General features: G+C 36.0%; 1 protein-coding gene across 1 annotated transcript in view; it reads right to left on the bottom strand.

Annotated features, from left to right (window-relative positions):
• The window catches only part of CHIC2 (cysteine rich hydrophobic domain 2), a 48,679-nt gene that overhangs the window by 15,008 nt on the left and 15,647 nt on the right, over positions 1-18,024 (bottom strand). The window contains exons 2-3 of the mRNA XM_081248328.1: positions 10,013-10,067; positions 9,716-9,871 (exon numbers count right to left, since the gene is read on the bottom strand). Of these exons, the coding sequence (XP_081104454.1) occupies positions 9,716-9,871; positions 10,013-10,067 (211 nt within the window). The remainder of the gene's footprint in view (positions 1-9,715; positions 9,872-10,012; positions 10,068-18,024) is intronic.

Genomic DNA, 18,024 nt, shown 5'->3' with positions numbered 1-18,024 from the left:
CACAATACAAGTAAATTGATTAACTCAATGACCCTGGCATAAAGTGAACACTCAAGATTAGAAGAGAACGTATGGGTTTTGCAATATATATGTGTATCAGATCATCATGTTGTACACTTTAAACTTAAGCAATGTTATGTGTCAATTACATCTCAGTAAAGCTGGGGGTAGGGGAAGAATGCATGGGGTAGATCTTACGTTAAATGTTCTTGTCACGCCTACACACACAAAAAAAGAGGGAGGAAAGGAGTGAATTAATTAGAGGTGATGGTTGGGTTTACGGCATCGCTTATAATGTTGGTTTCACAGACGTATACTTATCTTGAACATATGAAAGCCCTTATAAATATGTTATATTTATAGGAATAAAGCAATTGGATAGCATTCGTTAAAAAAAGTTAGCACTGGTTTTCCTATACTTTCTATTAATAATAATGACTGTCATAAGAATACATTTAATTCATCATCTCTTGTTTACCAGAAACTTTTCAAGATCGCCCTTCACTAAAATTTCATTATGATGTTTTTAAGTTTGTTTTGCTTTCATTACCTGAAACATGTTAGAGGCATTTTTCTTTATCTAATTCTTCATCCAAATGTTCACTGACATTCTCATCTTATGATTCAGAGTTACTGAATACAAGTGCTCAAATCCCAAACACAGAGTAAATTAGAGTTCTAAAAGTTTTGGGTAACTTTTAATACTGTTAGTATAACTGAGTAAGTATACTTCAAATTCCTCTCATATACAAATATTTGCAGTTCTTTGGTTATGACTGTCCTAGGTTCACTTTCCCTTGATTTTTTTTTAAGTCTTACAAGGCTGCCTTCTCACTCAAAACCCTCTACTCTTGACCTCTTCCATTTGGATTTTCCACCCCTTCTATACCCCAACCAAAGTAACTCACAATTATTGGATAACTAAACTTGAGGTTGAGAGAAAAGATATCTAGAAGTAAATCTAAGCATACTACAACTTAAAGTAAAAGAAATACAGTTAAATGAGATACAGGCCTTTTTTTTTTTTAATCAAAGTTTCAAAACTAAATAGCAATTATCCAAAAAAACTCAGAGAAGCCAAAAAAGTAAAAGAAAAACTAAAAAAAAAAAAAAAACCAAAGAAAGAAAATATTTTACTAAAATGTTAAATCTTTAGATTTGAAATGAAAATCAATATTGAGAACTTCTTTACTTAGAGCTTGGAAATAGCGATGTTTTGTAGACCTACACAGCTCAATTTTCAAAGGATTATAGATTTTTAGGGCTGGAGAGTACCTAGAGAGATCAGTCAGCCTCTCTTCTTCTGAGTTTAAAAGAAAAAGAAGGTGTGGGGGGGATGATGGTGAAAGTCCAGGCTCAGAGAGGTTTTAAGCGACTCTCTCAAAGTCACTCAGCTTCAAACACTAATTTACTATTGTTTATACTTTATCACACTGCTCCTGCAGGAAAAAAAAAAGGTTATTTACTCTAAAAGACAAGATGCTTTTATTTACTTAGGAATCTTATTTTGAACAGTGAGGACTGTATCTTCTGAAATGTTGCGTTCTTACTACTCAAGAATTTCAAAAGCCAAAAGGCACATTCATTCAGCAAATAATTATTGAACATAAAGTAGATGAGAGGCACTGTGAGAGGCACTGGGGATATAGTAGTTAGCAAGACAGACACTGGGAAGAATAATAATAAAATGATATTAATAGCAACTGCCGTTAACTAAGCACACACTATAGCCAAAATACTATACTAAGTACTCTACATGCACTTGCTCTAATTTTTAAAACAACACTGCAAAGAAGAGATTAATGCCATCTTAGAGAGGTAAAAACTGAGGTTTAGAGATAGTGAACTGATCAGTCATTCTGAGTAAGTACCACTTTCCAAACCAGTTCCTCTAGCACCAAAGTGTAGGTCCCAGCTACCACATGTTGCAGCCTATTTCCCTATTCCTAAAGAAATGATTCCCTGATATAGGACGACATACAAATAAAAGTATAAAGGGAATGAAAATATACACTATTTACAACAAATCCATATAGAGAGCACTTTTAGAAAGCCACACAATTTTGGTCATCATATGTAAGAGAGAGATTAAAGCACTAAAAAAAGGAGGTAAGACAACTCATAAGATTAAGAAATTGGTGTATAAACATTCTAAAACTTAAGAGTTCTTCAGTCAGAAAGGATAATGGCTGAGAGCATATATAAACAAAGTCTATAAAACCACTAAATGTGGGATATTATATATATATATATGCAAAATCTTAGAAGACTGAAACTAATAGTCACCTTAGGATGGAAAACAAACTAAAACAAAAAATACTGTAACACAATGTACAGTAAAATTATGAAACTTGTTTCCTCAATAAATGAGCCAGGCTGAAAGCAAAACAAGTCATAAAGAGTTCACTTACTTAGACATCAATTTTCAAAACTATAATATTACAATTAAGGCACAATCAAAAAGCAAAGTATAATCACAAGTATCAACAAAAATAAGCTTTTGCAAAGTAAAGGTCATAAAATCTATTTAATGAAGCTGAAGCATTTTATTTGCTTGTAAGCCCCTCAAGCTCTTACAAAGAACACCAAAAGGCTGAGGTTTTCTGTTTTATTGTCTTCCAAGCACTTATCACTATTTGTAATTATCTCATTGCTTTCTGTCTACTTTTTAAGTCTACAAGAGGAAACATATAACCTCTAAACAGTATCTAAACAGCATCTTAAACAGTACCAAGCCCACAGTGCAGCTTTAGAAATATTAATTGAATTAATGAATAAGTAAGTTCCAGAGAATGGCATACTAGCAGCATAAAGAAGTAGTAGCTAAAACCAGCAATTTCATAAGACAGATATGCTTATATTCTAAGAGTATCAACTTTATTCAATAAGTCATTTTAAACATTTTCTATTAAAACAAATATATGTTATGTAATAGAACGTAAAATTCAGATGAGTGTCTGAGATGTAACACAAGACTTCAAACATATTTTGTGATTGCAGGTGGCTACTTCATATTTCTAGACCCTAAGGACATATATTTATTGTCTTTTGTTATTAGAGCTACTTCATGAAAAACATGACAAGTACTTACAAACTTAAACTACCTCTGCACTCATCTAGCCAATTCTCCAAATAGACTACATGCTCTTTGAGTATAGCGTTAATATAAATCTTTCAATCCGCAGCACAGTAGTTATTTGTCAAAACACTTCTATAAAAAGAGGACATTCAGACTTTCATTTTCAGCAACGATGCAGCAATAGGCACCAGATTTACCCTCTGGCCTGAAACCACCAAAACAAACAAACAAAAACCCAAAATACCCCTCAAAGCATATGAAACTGTTTTCAAGACAATGGACAACAGACAACGAAAGACCAAAATTCCTGGGGGACAGAGACAAATGGGAAAGGCTCTATGATTTCCCATGACTACTGATGTCAGAGAGCTTCCAGGCCACAGTGAATGGAGGGAGAGCCCAAACAACGCCTGGAAACTCCGAGTTAAGGAGACTGAGCTGAAAATCTGAGGAAACCAAGGCAGCTAGAAGCCACAGAACAGAGTACCAGAGAGGAAAGTGCTGCAAAGAACTCCAAAGATCTGCAGATAGTCCCTACAGAGTATTAAGGTGAGTGCTGAGCAGCACATGTGGGTAAGGAAAGTACCAAAGTTAGAGCAAAGAACTACTAGAAAGGATTACAGGAAGAGTATCCAAAACTGACGAATATCCAGCACAAAGCCTCTTTCCATGAGCCAGACTAGAGAACATCACAATTAACAAGCTATTGAGTAAAGTAACCAGGAAGGTCTTGCCTCACTAGTGCTCAGCCCTAGACTAAACACTGCTCTGATTCCTCGAGAAGTTAAGCACAAATTGTGATATATATGCATAATGGGATATTATTCAACCATAAAAAAGAATGGAGAATTGATACACATTACAACACAGAGGAACCTTGATGAATGCTCCTAAAATTTAAGGAAGAAATAATGCATATTCTGCACAAACTTATCCAGAAAACTGAAGAGGAGGGAACACTTCCCAACTCATTTTGTGAGGCTATCACTACCCCAATGCCAAAACCAGACATTATGAGAAAAGACTACAGAAAAATATCCCTCATGAACACAGATATAAGACTTCTAAACACACTTATAGTCTATCAAATCCAACAAAAATATTAAAAGAAAAACAGACATGACCAAGTGAGGTTCATTCCAGGAATGCAAGGTTGGTTTAACATCCAAAAATCCAATCAATTCCAATTGATCAATTCCAATCAATTCTAATCAAATCCAATTAAATTTGATTCCAATCAAATCCAATCAATTCCAATCAATTCTAAACTAAAAACAAAAAACCATATAGCCACTCTAAAGAAGCAGAAAAGGTACCTGACAAAATCCAACATCTATTCCTGATAAAAACTCTCCACAAACTAGTAGAATAAAACTTACTCAGATGATAAAGGACATCTACAAAACCCTGTAATTAATATGATACGGAATGATGAAAATGAGAATGAATTCCCCCTAATATCAGGAGCAAGACAAGGACATATGTTCTCACTGCTTCTAATCAGTGTTTTTCTGGAGAGTCTAGTCAGTGCAGTTAGAAATAAATGAACAAATTAAATCCAAAGCAAGGAGAAGAAATAATAAAAATAAGAGCAAAAAATCAGTGAAATTGAAAACAGAAAAATAGAGAAAATCAGGCCTAAAGGAGTCCACTCTCATCACTCCTTAGAAATCCTACTCAGTGAAAAAAGAGAAAAAGAAATAAAAGGTATACAGATTAGAAATCAAGAAATAAAACAACATGGTTATCTATGTAGAAAATCCCATAGAATGTACAATAACATTCCTGAAATATAATAAGATCACAGGACACAATGTCAATATACAAAAATCAATTGTATTTTTTATGTACTAGCAATGAACAACTGGAAATCAAAAATTTTAAAATACCATTAATAGCACCAAAACCAAAGAAATAAATACATATAAAGCTAACAAAATATGTGCATGATCTGTATGCGATGAAAAAAATTACAAAATACTGATGAAAAAGAAATCAAAGAAGACCTAAATAAATAGAGAGGTATGCCACATTAATGGTTTAGAAGACTTGTTGTTAAGATGTCAATTTTCTCCATATTGATCTATAATTTCAATCCATCAAAATCCCAGCATATATTTTTAGACACAACAATCTGATTCTAAAACATATATGAAAAATGAAAGAAATTAGAATAGCCAAAACAATCCTGAAAAAGAAGAATGAAGTTTGGAAGACTTGCCCTACCTGATTTCCACACTTACTATGAAGCTATAAGGTACTAAACTATACATATATATATACACACACACACATATATATGTATATATATACACACACTAGATACTATATATACATATATATAGATGTATCTTGTATATAGTACTTTATAGTTTTAGAGTAGGTACTACAGCAGTATAGCATATATATATATATATATATACTATATACTATACAGCTATAAAATATTATAAATAAGACCACATGGTATTGAAATCAAGATGGACACACAGAAGTCAATAGAACAGAACAGAGTCCAGAAATAGATCCACATAAATATGGTTGATTGACTTTTGACAATGTACCAATACAATGGCAATTTACTGGAAAAAGGATAGTCTTTTCAACAAATCATCCTGGAAAACTTCAAATCATATGCAAAAAATGAACTTTGATCTACTCATACCTATACAAATACTGACTAAAAATGGGTGATAGATCTAAAAGTAAAATGCATTAGAGATCATAGGAGAAAAATGTTGTGACCCTAATTTAGGCAAAGAATTCTTAGATATGACACCAAATGCACAATCAATTTTTAAAAAATTAACAAATTGGACTTAAGCAAAATAAAAAACTTTTGCTCTGCCAAAGACAATAAGAGGATGAAAAGACAATTACAGACTGCAAAAATATATTTGCAAATTATATATCTGACAAGGGATGTCCTTCAATTGGTGAATGGATAAACAACTTGTGATACATCCATACAATAGAATGCTACTCAGCAATAAAAAAAAATAAACTATTGATACATGAAACAAAATAGATGACTCTAAAATGCACTACCTGAATGAAAGAAGCCAGATTCAAGTGGCTATATACACTGTATACTTCCATTCATACAACATTCTAGAAAAGGCAGAACCATAGGGATAGAGAACAGATCAGTGTTGCCAGGGTTTAAGAACTGAAGAGGGTGTGACTGCAGTGGGACAGAAAAAGGAAGTTTTTTGAAGTGAAAGAACTGTAATGTATCTTGATTGTGGCAGTAGTTACACAACTCTATGCATTTGTCAAAAATCATAGAACTGTACATCAAAAAGAGAAAATTTTACTGTATATTAAATAATTTTCAAAAATAAGCTAAGGTAGTTTTTTTAAAAGGAAAAGGCAGACTTCCCTGGTGGTACAGTGGTTGAGAATCTGCCTGCCAGTGCAGGGGACACGGGTTCAAGCCCTGGTCCAGGAAGATCCCACATGCCCCGGAGCAACTAAGCCCGTGCACCACAACTACTGAGCCTACACTATAGAGCCCGCAAGCCACAACTACTGAGCCCACACACCTAAAGCCCATGCTCTGCAACAAGAGAAGCCACTGCAACGAGAAGTCCGTGCACCACAATGAAGAGTAGTCGCCACTCGCTGCAACTAGAGAAAGCCTGCACGCGGCAACGAAGACCCAATGCAGCCAAAAAATAAATTAATAAAAAAAATTAATTAAAAGGAAAAGGCAATTTGGAAGATCTAAAAATAATCATAATAGGACAGATTAAAAACCAGGTCTCTGGAACATGGCCAGGTCATAAAAAGGATCACTCATTTGGGGGTGGGTTTCAAAGGCAAGGCAGAAATCTAGTTATTCAAACTATTAAGTAATGTTAGGAAGGTGAAAACACTAAGCTGCATGCGGAGTGTGCCTTTGGTCCTGATTTGCCTTAGAGTGAGACAATTCTAACCGTATGAGACGATTCTACATCACAAATGAGGACAAAGCAGAGGTTCAGAGGCTGGCAATCAGGCTGGGTTTTAGCTTTTATTTATACTAGTACCTCTAAATCAAGGGTTCTTAACATGGAATACCTAGATAGAATTCCAGCAGTCTGTGAAAGTGGACAGAACAAAAATTCATCTTTAATTTCACTAACCTCTAACTGAAATGTAGTGTATTTCCTTAGGCTATGAATGCATACAACTAACTGTGGTAGTTTAAATAGGACCTGTATATTTATCACTCATAGAAATCACAAATTTTTCCTATCACATCATACTACCATGAGTCCCCTGCTATCTTATTTTGCATGCATTAATAAATGTTTATAAATCACACATTTGAGGGGTTTTAGTATTTTGATAACTATGTAATTGGTTTCCTGAATAATCCAATATATTTGATTTTACACATTTAAGATACATCAAATCTTTCCAAATACAAATAAAACATTATTCTAAGAAAGGGTTCATAGGCTTCCCCAGACTCTCAGAGGGGTCTATGATAAATAAAAGGTTAAAAATCCCTGCTCCAAATCATCCTGCCCCCATCTTACAAAGCATCCCTTTTTCAGGGCCTCTAATACTATTCATACATGCATGAAGGGTCCCTCTCTCCAATTACATAATAGTTTAAACCCTTGACAGGGAAATGCACAGTTTTTTAAGCAGTAGACAAATTTTTTATGCCCACTGGACAGTAGAGTCCATATAAAATTAAATCATATAAATACAAGAAAGACCTTATATGTAATAATACACAGTTGAATGAAATGTACTTTCTGAAACTACAGACTGAAATAACCTAAAAAAGTCAATCTACCTTATGTCTCAAATAGGAAGGAATTTAATGAAAGCATCTGAAATATGATCTTCTTACTAAGAATTCATGGAGAAGGGTAGGAAGTTTACTTTTGTTTTCTAAATCCTACACTGTGTGCACATTGCAATATCTTGTTTACTCATTTAAGAAGTAAAAAACAGAATCTCAAAACCTCAAAAAAATAAAAATAACTAGGTCACAAAGGTTTCTACAGTAATAAAACTCTCTGATTCCTTGGGTTAAATAACAGCAAATGGCCAACCAAGTAAGATATAGCAGTCACTTAAACAATGGAAATGCCTAAACAGTAGGAGGGAGTGAGAGGCTCTAAACTATAAGAGCTACAAATTCAACTGTGGATGCAGGGACAACCATATTTTTTTTTCCCTTTTAATCTATCGTAGGAAGATGATCTGGTGAGAACTATGGGGGGGAAAAAGAAATATTCTTGGAATATAAAAAAGTAAATATTACAGTAAATATTACAATAGTAATTTTATTACGAAGGCAATATCTACTTCCTATTAATAAAATGCACTAGTTAAATATTTTTCCAGTAGAAATATACATCTTATTATGTAAAACAAAAAAGGACAAATAAAATTTGCTTTTCTATATTTCCTATCATTTGATGACAAGATGAAATGTAGCCACACAAAACTATACATTCAATTTCAATGTAATGGTATTTCATTTTTATACATTTAATTACCACAATTTTTTAAAGCTTTTTAACAAAAATATAACACATTCAATCTATACTAATTTGCCTTATCTCTACCCACATCTTGGAAATTTTTTATTATAAGCAGTCAAAATTATTACACTTTAGATCATTTTTTCAGATTACAGGATTACTATGTACTCATCACAGGAAACTTGTAAAATAACAAAAAAAATTTCTTTAAATAAAAAAAGAAAACAGAATTCCCCATAATTTCACCAAATAAAAATAAGCACTATTACCATTTTATTTCTTCTATGGGTACTATCTTACATATCAGTAATAATGCTATTAATTAATATATATTAGACTCTTACTCTGAGCTATTCAACTAAAAGCTTTACAAACACTATTTTATTTTATCCTTATAACAGTCCTATTCAAGTAGGGAGGTTAATATTTCCATTTTACAAATATGTCAACTACAGTTTAAAGAGGTTAGGAAGGGACTTTCCTGGTGGTGCAATGGTTAAGAATCCACCTGCCAATGCAGGGGACATGGGTTCAAGCCCTGGTCCGGGAAGATCCCGCATGCCACAGAGCAAATAAGCCCATGCGCCACAACTACTGAGCCTGTGCTCTAGAGCCCGCGAGCCACAACTACTGAGCCCGCGTGCCACAACTACTGAAGCCCGCGTGCCTAGAGCCCGTGCTCTGCAACAAGAGAAAGCCACCACAATGAGAAGCCTGAGCTTTGCAACAAAGAGTAGCCCCCGCTCACCACAACTGGAGAAAGCCTGCACACAGCAACAAAGACCCAATGCAGCAATAAATAAACAAACAAACAAATAAATAAATAGGTTAGGAAACATGCTTAGAAGGTGAGAGATAAGTGGCAGACCTGAACCCAAATTTTCAATTACCACCTCAATGTATACATAGAGAATGCTATATTCTACTCTAACGTCATGTCCTACGTCATAAAAAGTATAATTTTTAGATTGCTATTTAATATAACAGCATGTGGACGTAACTTAATCACTCCTCTATTGGATCAAATTATTTCTGTATAGTATTCAGAATAGTGTGACGCATTCAATACAAAAAATAAAAACTAGGTAAATGCAAGATTTGGCTTGTCAACTTCTATATTTAAATTAAAATATATAATTCAACTTACTCTTTTACTGAGGCAAATAACTGGCCACATACTGCAACCTAGTGTGCAGCAGCAACAAAGGCAGCCACAAAGTAGCCAACGTACATTAACAGGAAGGTTCTTCTTAAGACAACTGTTAACTCTGTTGATGCTGGCTTTAAATTCTTCAGGAGCTACCTAAAGAAAAATTTTAAGAAATAACAACACTGCAATATTAATGTCAATAAACATGTCTCATTAGCATAAATTTTTCTAATTTTTTAGGAAAAGACCTTAGTTTTAAGGCATATAAATAATACCTAAATAAATGACACTCACTTTTCCAGTTAATGAAGAAGGGAATTCTGATTCAAATTTGTTGCTCAGTCCAAATCTATTTTTTAAAAAAAGAAAAATATGTTATTACATGTCATTGTTGCAACAAATACACCATTTAACTTAATCAAAGGTCAAGTAAATAGAGTGTAACTTTATACACAGAATAACAATGGAAGTTTGAGACACACTGTCATCAGCAATTTATGAAATGTAACAAGCAATTTTAGCAGCTGAATCAAAACTTGTATACAAGAGGCTGAGAATATACAAAGACATGACTTCTTTGGAGCTATCTTTGTGAGCCAAATAGTAATGTGGAAAACAACACAACTGTCCAATTTTGTCAAAATTACTAAGATTCTTCCAATTAAGTAACAGAAAGCTAAAATCTCTGCTATTAATTACTCTTTAGGTCAAGAGCATTTTGTTAACTCAAAAAAGTGATAACATGTCTAAGAATGCAAATTACATTTTCTGAGATCAGCATATCTACACTGCTATTACAGCTACAGAATGTTAAAAACGCCTGGAACAAAACAGCTACTTCAACTTTCAAATACCAAGACATTTGCTACACATACCCCCAAAGAAATGAAACCAAGGTAGTGCATTTTAACATCTTTAAGCTTTTAAGTGTCTTCAAAGATCATGAGGATTGACTGGGCACTTGACTATTTCTTTGCATAAGTTAGTGGGAAAGAATAAGACATTCATAGACAACATTGGTAATAGCAGATTGCACCCTGGAAATAAAATTGAGATGCTTACATATGATGACTTTTAGTGGACTCTGGAGCCAAATTTTTTTTCTGGTTTTATTGAGATCTACTTGACATTTAACACTGCATTAACTTAAGGTGTACAACCTTAAATGATCTGATACATGCATGCATTGTGAAATGATTACCACAGTAAGTTTAGTTCACATCCATCACCTCACAGTTACATTTTCTTTTTTCCTGTGAAGAAAATGCTTAAAATTCACTCTCTTAGCAACCCTTGAATACACAATACTGCATCTTGGGTAGCTGGCACTGGTAAGAGGGATCCCCTAAGATATTCTGTATGAAACAGCTGGCCAGGTCAAGGGTTTCTAACTCAACCATCAGTGGAGCTAGAGAGAGAAATCAAATAAGGTAGGCTGTGTGAAGTCAATAAGGAGTGGTGGAGACCAGCCAAGTAGAGGTATACAATTTGTGTGTGTGTGAATGTAATGAGTCAGAACCAGCTGATTACTGTCACACTAGAATGCAGGCCCACTTTGACAGGTTGTATTTTTCTTCTTCTAAGAGGAGCTGGCAAACCAGATTTCTCTGCAAAATTTCCCACCTTTATAATACTGTGCAAGTCAATCACAACACTTCTGTGGGTCAGGTTGTCATTTGCATCATGATCTAGACTTCCTTACAACATGGAGATGGTGGCATCTGAGACCATTTTGTCATCATCTTAAAGTACTTTCAAAAATTACTTAATAGCAGCATTGAAATAACATCAATATGTCTTTATAAACAATGGATACTATTTATGAAAAAAGTTTTGACACTAAACGTAAACTGGCAACCATTACTGTTTAATATAATTCTGGCGTTGGTGATATTCTCTTTCTAAGACTCTGAGCTCAACCTGTTTTTTTTCTGTGGGGGCCTCAGAGCAATGTGGTTCTACTTGAAAATGCCCCTACAGATAACTCACCTACAACTGTAAAGGCCCAACCTGTTTTTTTTCTGTGGGGGCCTCAGAGCAATGTGGTTCTACTTGAAAATGCCCCTACAGATAACTCACCTACAACTGTAAAGGCCCTAGCATGAGGAAGAGGTATGCAGTGCTCGCTGACAGTTCTATGAGGTCTCTAGATAATGCACTCCCTTTTCATCTATTTCACTTAGAGGAGATACCATTCAACAAATGTTTATAGAATACTGGACCTTCCAGATTACACACTTCCATCTCTTGTGTTATCTCCCTTGGTCTGAAGATCTTCTCCTTCAAGCAATAGGTTTCATTTCAACCATGTTTATTATTGCAATTAACCATCTCCTCCCAACTGGTCCTCAAAGTTTTTTAGAAAAGCAACAACCAGATACCTCCAAGTCTCCTAAAGATAAGTATCTTCCCCTTCCATCTTCAGCCATTAAATATTTGGAGCAGATTTTATCAAATACCTATAGTTTGCCAGTAATATGCTAATTTAGAGGGAGCAATCCAGTATGAGTATAAACCTTAATTTCCTTTCTTTTCCAAGCCTAAACACTTCCTTATAATAAGGCTGAGTGTTGATGCTTTGCCCAGGGAGCACTACCAGCTAATTGCCCTGCTGTTCCTGCAAGTCAGGGCTCCTTTTAAGTCAGGCTAGCCGTTATTCTCCTGAGTAAGAACTAGGAGTTCCAAGGACATTCTTTAGGCACTCTCCTCTTCAGTCATAATTTTGTTGTGTCTTAACAACAGACAGTAATACTTTCTCTTTCTTCATCTCACCCCCAAAAGAATGACATGGTTGGGCTTCCCTGGTAGTGCAGTGGTTGAAAGTCCGCCTGCCGATGCAGGAGACATGGGTTCGTGCCCCAGTCTGGGAAGATCCCATATGCCGCGGAGCGGCTGGGCCCGTGAGCCATGGCCGCTGGACCTGCGCGTCCGGAGCCTGCGCTCCGCAAGGGGAGAGGCCACAACAGTGAGAGGCCCGCGTACCGCAAAAAAAAAAAAAAAAAAAAAAAGAATGACATGGTTCACAATAGATGGGTGTGCTTAAGCTTTGCCACCAGCCTTCCCTTCTTCCCTCCTTTCTTTCTTCCTTTATTTATTTATGGCTGTGCTGGGTCTTCGTTGCTGCGCGGGGGCTTTCTCTAGTTGCGGCGAGCAGGGGCTACTCTTTGTTGCGGTGCAAGGGCGTCTCACTTTGGTGGCTTCTCTTGTTGCGGAGCACAGGCTCTAGGTGTGCGAGCTTCAGTGGTTGTGGCTCGCGGGCTCTAGAGCGCAGCCTCAGTAGCTGTGGCGCACGGGCTCAGCTGCTCCACGGCACGTGGGATCTTCCCGGACCAGGGCTCAAACCTGTGTCCCCTGCATTAGCAGGTGGATTCTCAACCACTGTGCCACCAAGGAAGCCCCATTTCCCCTCATTTCTGTTTCCCACCTGCTGAACAAGAATACCTGTAAAGAGGGGCAAGAAGATGTTGCTGTTGAAGGCCTTGGAGTCTTCCCAGCCCACAGGAGTGAACCCCAACTGCAATCTGCTTTCACTTTAAAAATGTTTAAAGACATTTTATATTCAAATCAAGTACTTCATGATTACAGGCAGATTGAGCCATGGTACCCAGGCACCCTTTCCTCATTTCCATTTGGAATATAGTACTCTACTATATTCAAACATTTGGGTGAACAAGGGGTGTTCAAACATTTGGTGTCAGGTCTTCTTTGGTCTCTTAAATCCTTGAGGACCTCAGTGAGCTTAAGTTTATGTGATTTAGATTTATCACTATTTCAGATTATACATTAGAACTGAGACATCTAAAACATTTAAAATTTTTATTCATAAATGAGCCCAAAATGCTCATTTTTACGCTAACAAAAATAATGTTTTTATGAGAAATATTTTTCAAAACAAAAAAACTTTAGTGAGATTTTCACACATCTCTTTAATGTCAGACAATGGAAGACAGCTGAATTCTCACATCTCTTTCTGCATTCAATCTGTACTGATATGCTCTTTTGGTTAATGTTTATAAAGAAAATTGAGTTTCACCAGATATATAGTTGGAAAATTGTGTATATTATTTGATACTATAACAAAACTTGACAAGTGCTACCTTATTAAGGATTTCTTGTAAGGAGGAAACAAGCTGTATCAATGAACTCTGAATACTCTGTTCAATTAAAATCCACTGTATACCTTGCATTTTAAATGGATTTTTTTTCTTACCCATACCTGATTTTACAACTTCATATGTTTGTCCCTTGGAAAATACTGGTAGATTGAGTTATGCAGATTTCCAAATGTTGACACACTTCATCGTGTGATATCAGAATCATCACATTCATTAATATGACCACTGATCTCATCGTAAGTATTGAGAACCTGTCAAGCTCACAGAGGCAGATATAAGTTTTCCCAAATTCCAATTTTCATCTGAAAGCTGGAATTATTGACAACAAATGCTATCAGTTGTTTTACTTGAAGTGATAGTCTTGCTTTACTTAAAAAAAAAAAAAAAAGAGGCTGAATGATAACTAACCGGCACTATATAAACAAAAGAAAAAAAAATGGTTAATTTGAGCTACCACCTATACCTTAAAACTAACTTCAAAGCATATTATTTTAATATATAGAATGGATAAACAACAAGGTCCTACTGTATAGCACAGGGAATTATATTCAATATCCTGTGATAAACCATAGTGGAAAAAAATATGAAAAAGAATGTATATATATGTATAACTGAATCTTTTTGCTGTATAGCAGAAATTAACAAAACATTGTAAATCAACTATACTTCAATAAAATACATTTTAAAAAAATAGATGACTTTTTTTTCCTAGCTTTGAATGTTACTAATGGAGATAGGCAATGGTTGTGGATTTTAATAGGTGTCCTTGGTATGCATAAGCAATAAAAGCAGGAGAAGGAAAAATACAGGGAAAAGTTGGAAAGGGGAAGTAGAAGGAAAGAGGGAGAGAAGAAATGAAGAAGAAAGTGAGGGTTGGCAAAGTGCTACCAACAACTGTCTTATTTACCATTCAATACCTATGAACTGTCAGTCCATTAGATGCTTGAAAAATGTAGACATGCGCTACATCTACATCTATTCCTATGACCTGAAAGACCTTGTCCTTAATCACTCTTAAAATACTTGCGGCTTTATAATTGATAAACGATTTAAACTATTTTCAAAGAATGACATATATGACAAGAAGATAAAACACATTAAACAACCTATTTTACTCTTACCTATTACAAGTTTACAAGTCTACTAGTACTTGGAGAAAAAGAGAAATTCATTCAAATCAAACTATTGAGCACCTTCTATGTAACATTTCATGATCACAAAGTCCTACAACAGAAGGCTTATATAGCTTTAAAAAATTTTTTTAAGAAAGAAAGCATGGGACTTCCCTGGCAGTCCAGTGGTTAAGACTCCGCACTCCAATGCAGGGGGCACAGGTTCAATCCCTGGTCAGGGAACTAGGATCCCACATGCTGCACAGTGCGGCCAAAAAAAAAAAAAAAGAAAGGAAGCAAGCACGTACGAGGCCAATTTTTACTTTTTTTTTTTTTTTTGCAGGATCTTAGTTTGCCCACCGGGGACTGAACCTGGGCCCTCAGCAGTGAAAGCGCAGAGTGCTAACCACTGGACTGCTAGGGAATTCCCCCAATTTTTACTTTTATATAAATTGAGGTAATTTTCAAAGCTCTAACACCTGGTAAAGCTCGGCAAAGGGACTGCAACTTTACACCTAAATCTAAATGGAATCTTGAAATAGGCTTGTTTTACTCATATCCCACTTACTTCCATTTCACTGTCACCTCGTTCCTAAATCTATAGCCAAAATTCCAAGAGTAAGCTAATCTGTTACCCTGCACTCTCATCTTCATCTAATTCAGAACCTCCCTTTCCTGATAGATCCTTCCCCTTCCAAACCTCTTTTAATATTTAACTTTGGAACCCCTGATCTATTGATCTGCTACCTGGATACCTATTTACGTCTTCTCTTTAAAAAAATTTTTTTCCTTCACTTTAACCAAAAATCCTGTTGAAATGATACTCTTTCCTTAGAAATTCTCAACTATAGCTCATTCCCTGGAGTTCATCTGCCAGACTCCATCTTCCATGTCCTCATAATACTTGACTATATTCTCTCTTGCATAGTCCTTATCATATCTCATTATAATTATGTCATAAGCCGAACTCCCTACCCTGATAGTCAATGAGTTGGTTATAGGTAGGCACGATATCTTAATAATCTTTATATCCTAAATGTCTGGTCCAATGCCTGATAAATATTCATGAAATATTTGCTAAATAATTTCCAAGCAAGAAGAAATGTCTACATTCCACTACCTCCTCATTGCAAACTTCCACACCACTGCTCTCTCTTCCTCTGATGCACATGATTTCCACACTGTTCCAAGCCCAACTGTCATTTTCAGCTTTCCATGTCACTCCATGTTGGGGGTCCCCAAGGCCACCCTCAGGTTTGATGATTCACTAGGAGGACTCACAGGACTCAGCATACAGTTCTGTGAGTATAAATCTATACTCACAGCTAGATTTACTACAGCAAAAGGATACAAAGCAAAATCGGCAAAGGGATAAGGCATATGGGGTGAAATCCAGAGGAAATCAGAAGCAAGCATGCAAGAGTCTCTTCTCAGTGAAGAACACAGGATGTGCTTAATTCCTCCAGCAACTAGTTTTCACAACATGTGTATAATGTTGTCTACCAGGAAAGCTCATTAGAGAGTCAGTGCCAAAGCTTTTACCATGGACTAGTCACGTAGGCCCCCTCTACTTAGCATGTACCAAAATTCCAGACTCCCAGAAGGAAAGCAGGTGTTCAGTATACACCATACTGTTTGTACAAACAGTTTAGGCACAGTGAGCCATTCTTATCAATTCTGGGCATACTGGGAACGCTTCCAAAGTCCAAGTTCTCAGACAACCAACCAAAAGCCGACACAGCAAGCAAGGCTTTTTAAGGATAGCAGTCTCAAGTCTGCTGTGCTCTTTTTGGCACAACTTCACACTCTCTAATGACACAGACATTCACATCACAGTTTTTTCTTTCTACAAGAACTCTTGTCTTCATCCCAAATAATTCAATACTCAGCACCAAAACCTAACTGATTAACTGACCTCATCTGAGGAAATTCACCTCTATTTAATTCAGCAACCCACGCCATCATCTGGAACTGTATCACCTCTGAAATTCTGAACTGTACATTTCTCCTCTTACCACTACCATCAATCATTTCATTTCTCCCACCCTATCAAATTTGCTTTTTTGTCTCTGGTTGTAACCTACTCCTTACCACTCCTCCTTGCTTTTCTACTCCAAATCTGCTCCCTATGACTCCACTTCCTCCTTTACCTGCCAGAACTACACAATCATTTAACCATACTCCAACAAAACCCTTTATTTTCTGCACCTCTAGAGTGTCTCCTGCCAATCCAATTCAATTGAAACGTTTACTTTCTTCAATTCCCACTGCCTGGAGCTACAATAGAAAAAAAATCACACAAATTATTTCCAACTTCACTTAGATTAATGCTATAGCAATCTTTATTCATTCCTCATCAACTCCCTTTTCCATACTTCACAAATGCTCCTCTATGTGTTCAGCCTTATCCTCCCAACACACTTTTTTGCAGATAACCATGGTTCCTTAACTCCAACCAGAGGAAAAAAGATCAAGAACATAAACTGCTTTGCCTTCTCTCCCTTTCATTTTTAGATTTACCTATGTCTTCAGTATCTTTACCATCTTTCTCAATGGAGGCAAACTAATCATTTGCTCCTGGTTGCACCTCCTTCAGTCTCCTCTGCAATTCACTCGTTTCTCCCTCTCTCTGGCTCCTTACACATAGCTTACAATCCTGCATACGTCTACCCAGCCTGAGAATCTGAACCCCTATTTTCTTCTCCCTCAAGGTATGATGGCATCCATCTCTTCTCCTTCCTCATCCAGGGTCTTGAAAGAGTCTTCCACATTCACCTCTTTATCTCACCTCCCATTCATTATTCAAACCACTACAATCCAGGGTTTAATTCACATTTCTTTACAGATGAGACTGCTCTCAACAGAACAGTCGAAAACACTCTCTTCAGTGAGTCCCACTTCATATAGCATGCTTTCTCCTAGCAAAGAGCTTGAGTACCAGAGTGGCAAATCTTTTACTTGTTATTGGCTACAGCAAATACCTCCTTTGCTGTGCCAACCAAACAATACTGTCAGATAAAGTTTTAACAAAACCATCCTTTTTTATTAAATGGATAAGAAAAGCCACACACTTCATGTT

Source organism: Mesoplodon bidens (genome assembly GCF_964165515.1).
Source record: "Mesoplodon bidens genome assembly, chromosome: 1".
Classification (NCBI taxonomy): domain Eukaryota; kingdom Metazoa; phylum Chordata; class Mammalia; order Artiodactyla; family Ziphiidae; genus Mesoplodon; species Mesoplodon bidens.
This window is presented reverse-complemented; position numbering and strand designations above follow the sequence as displayed.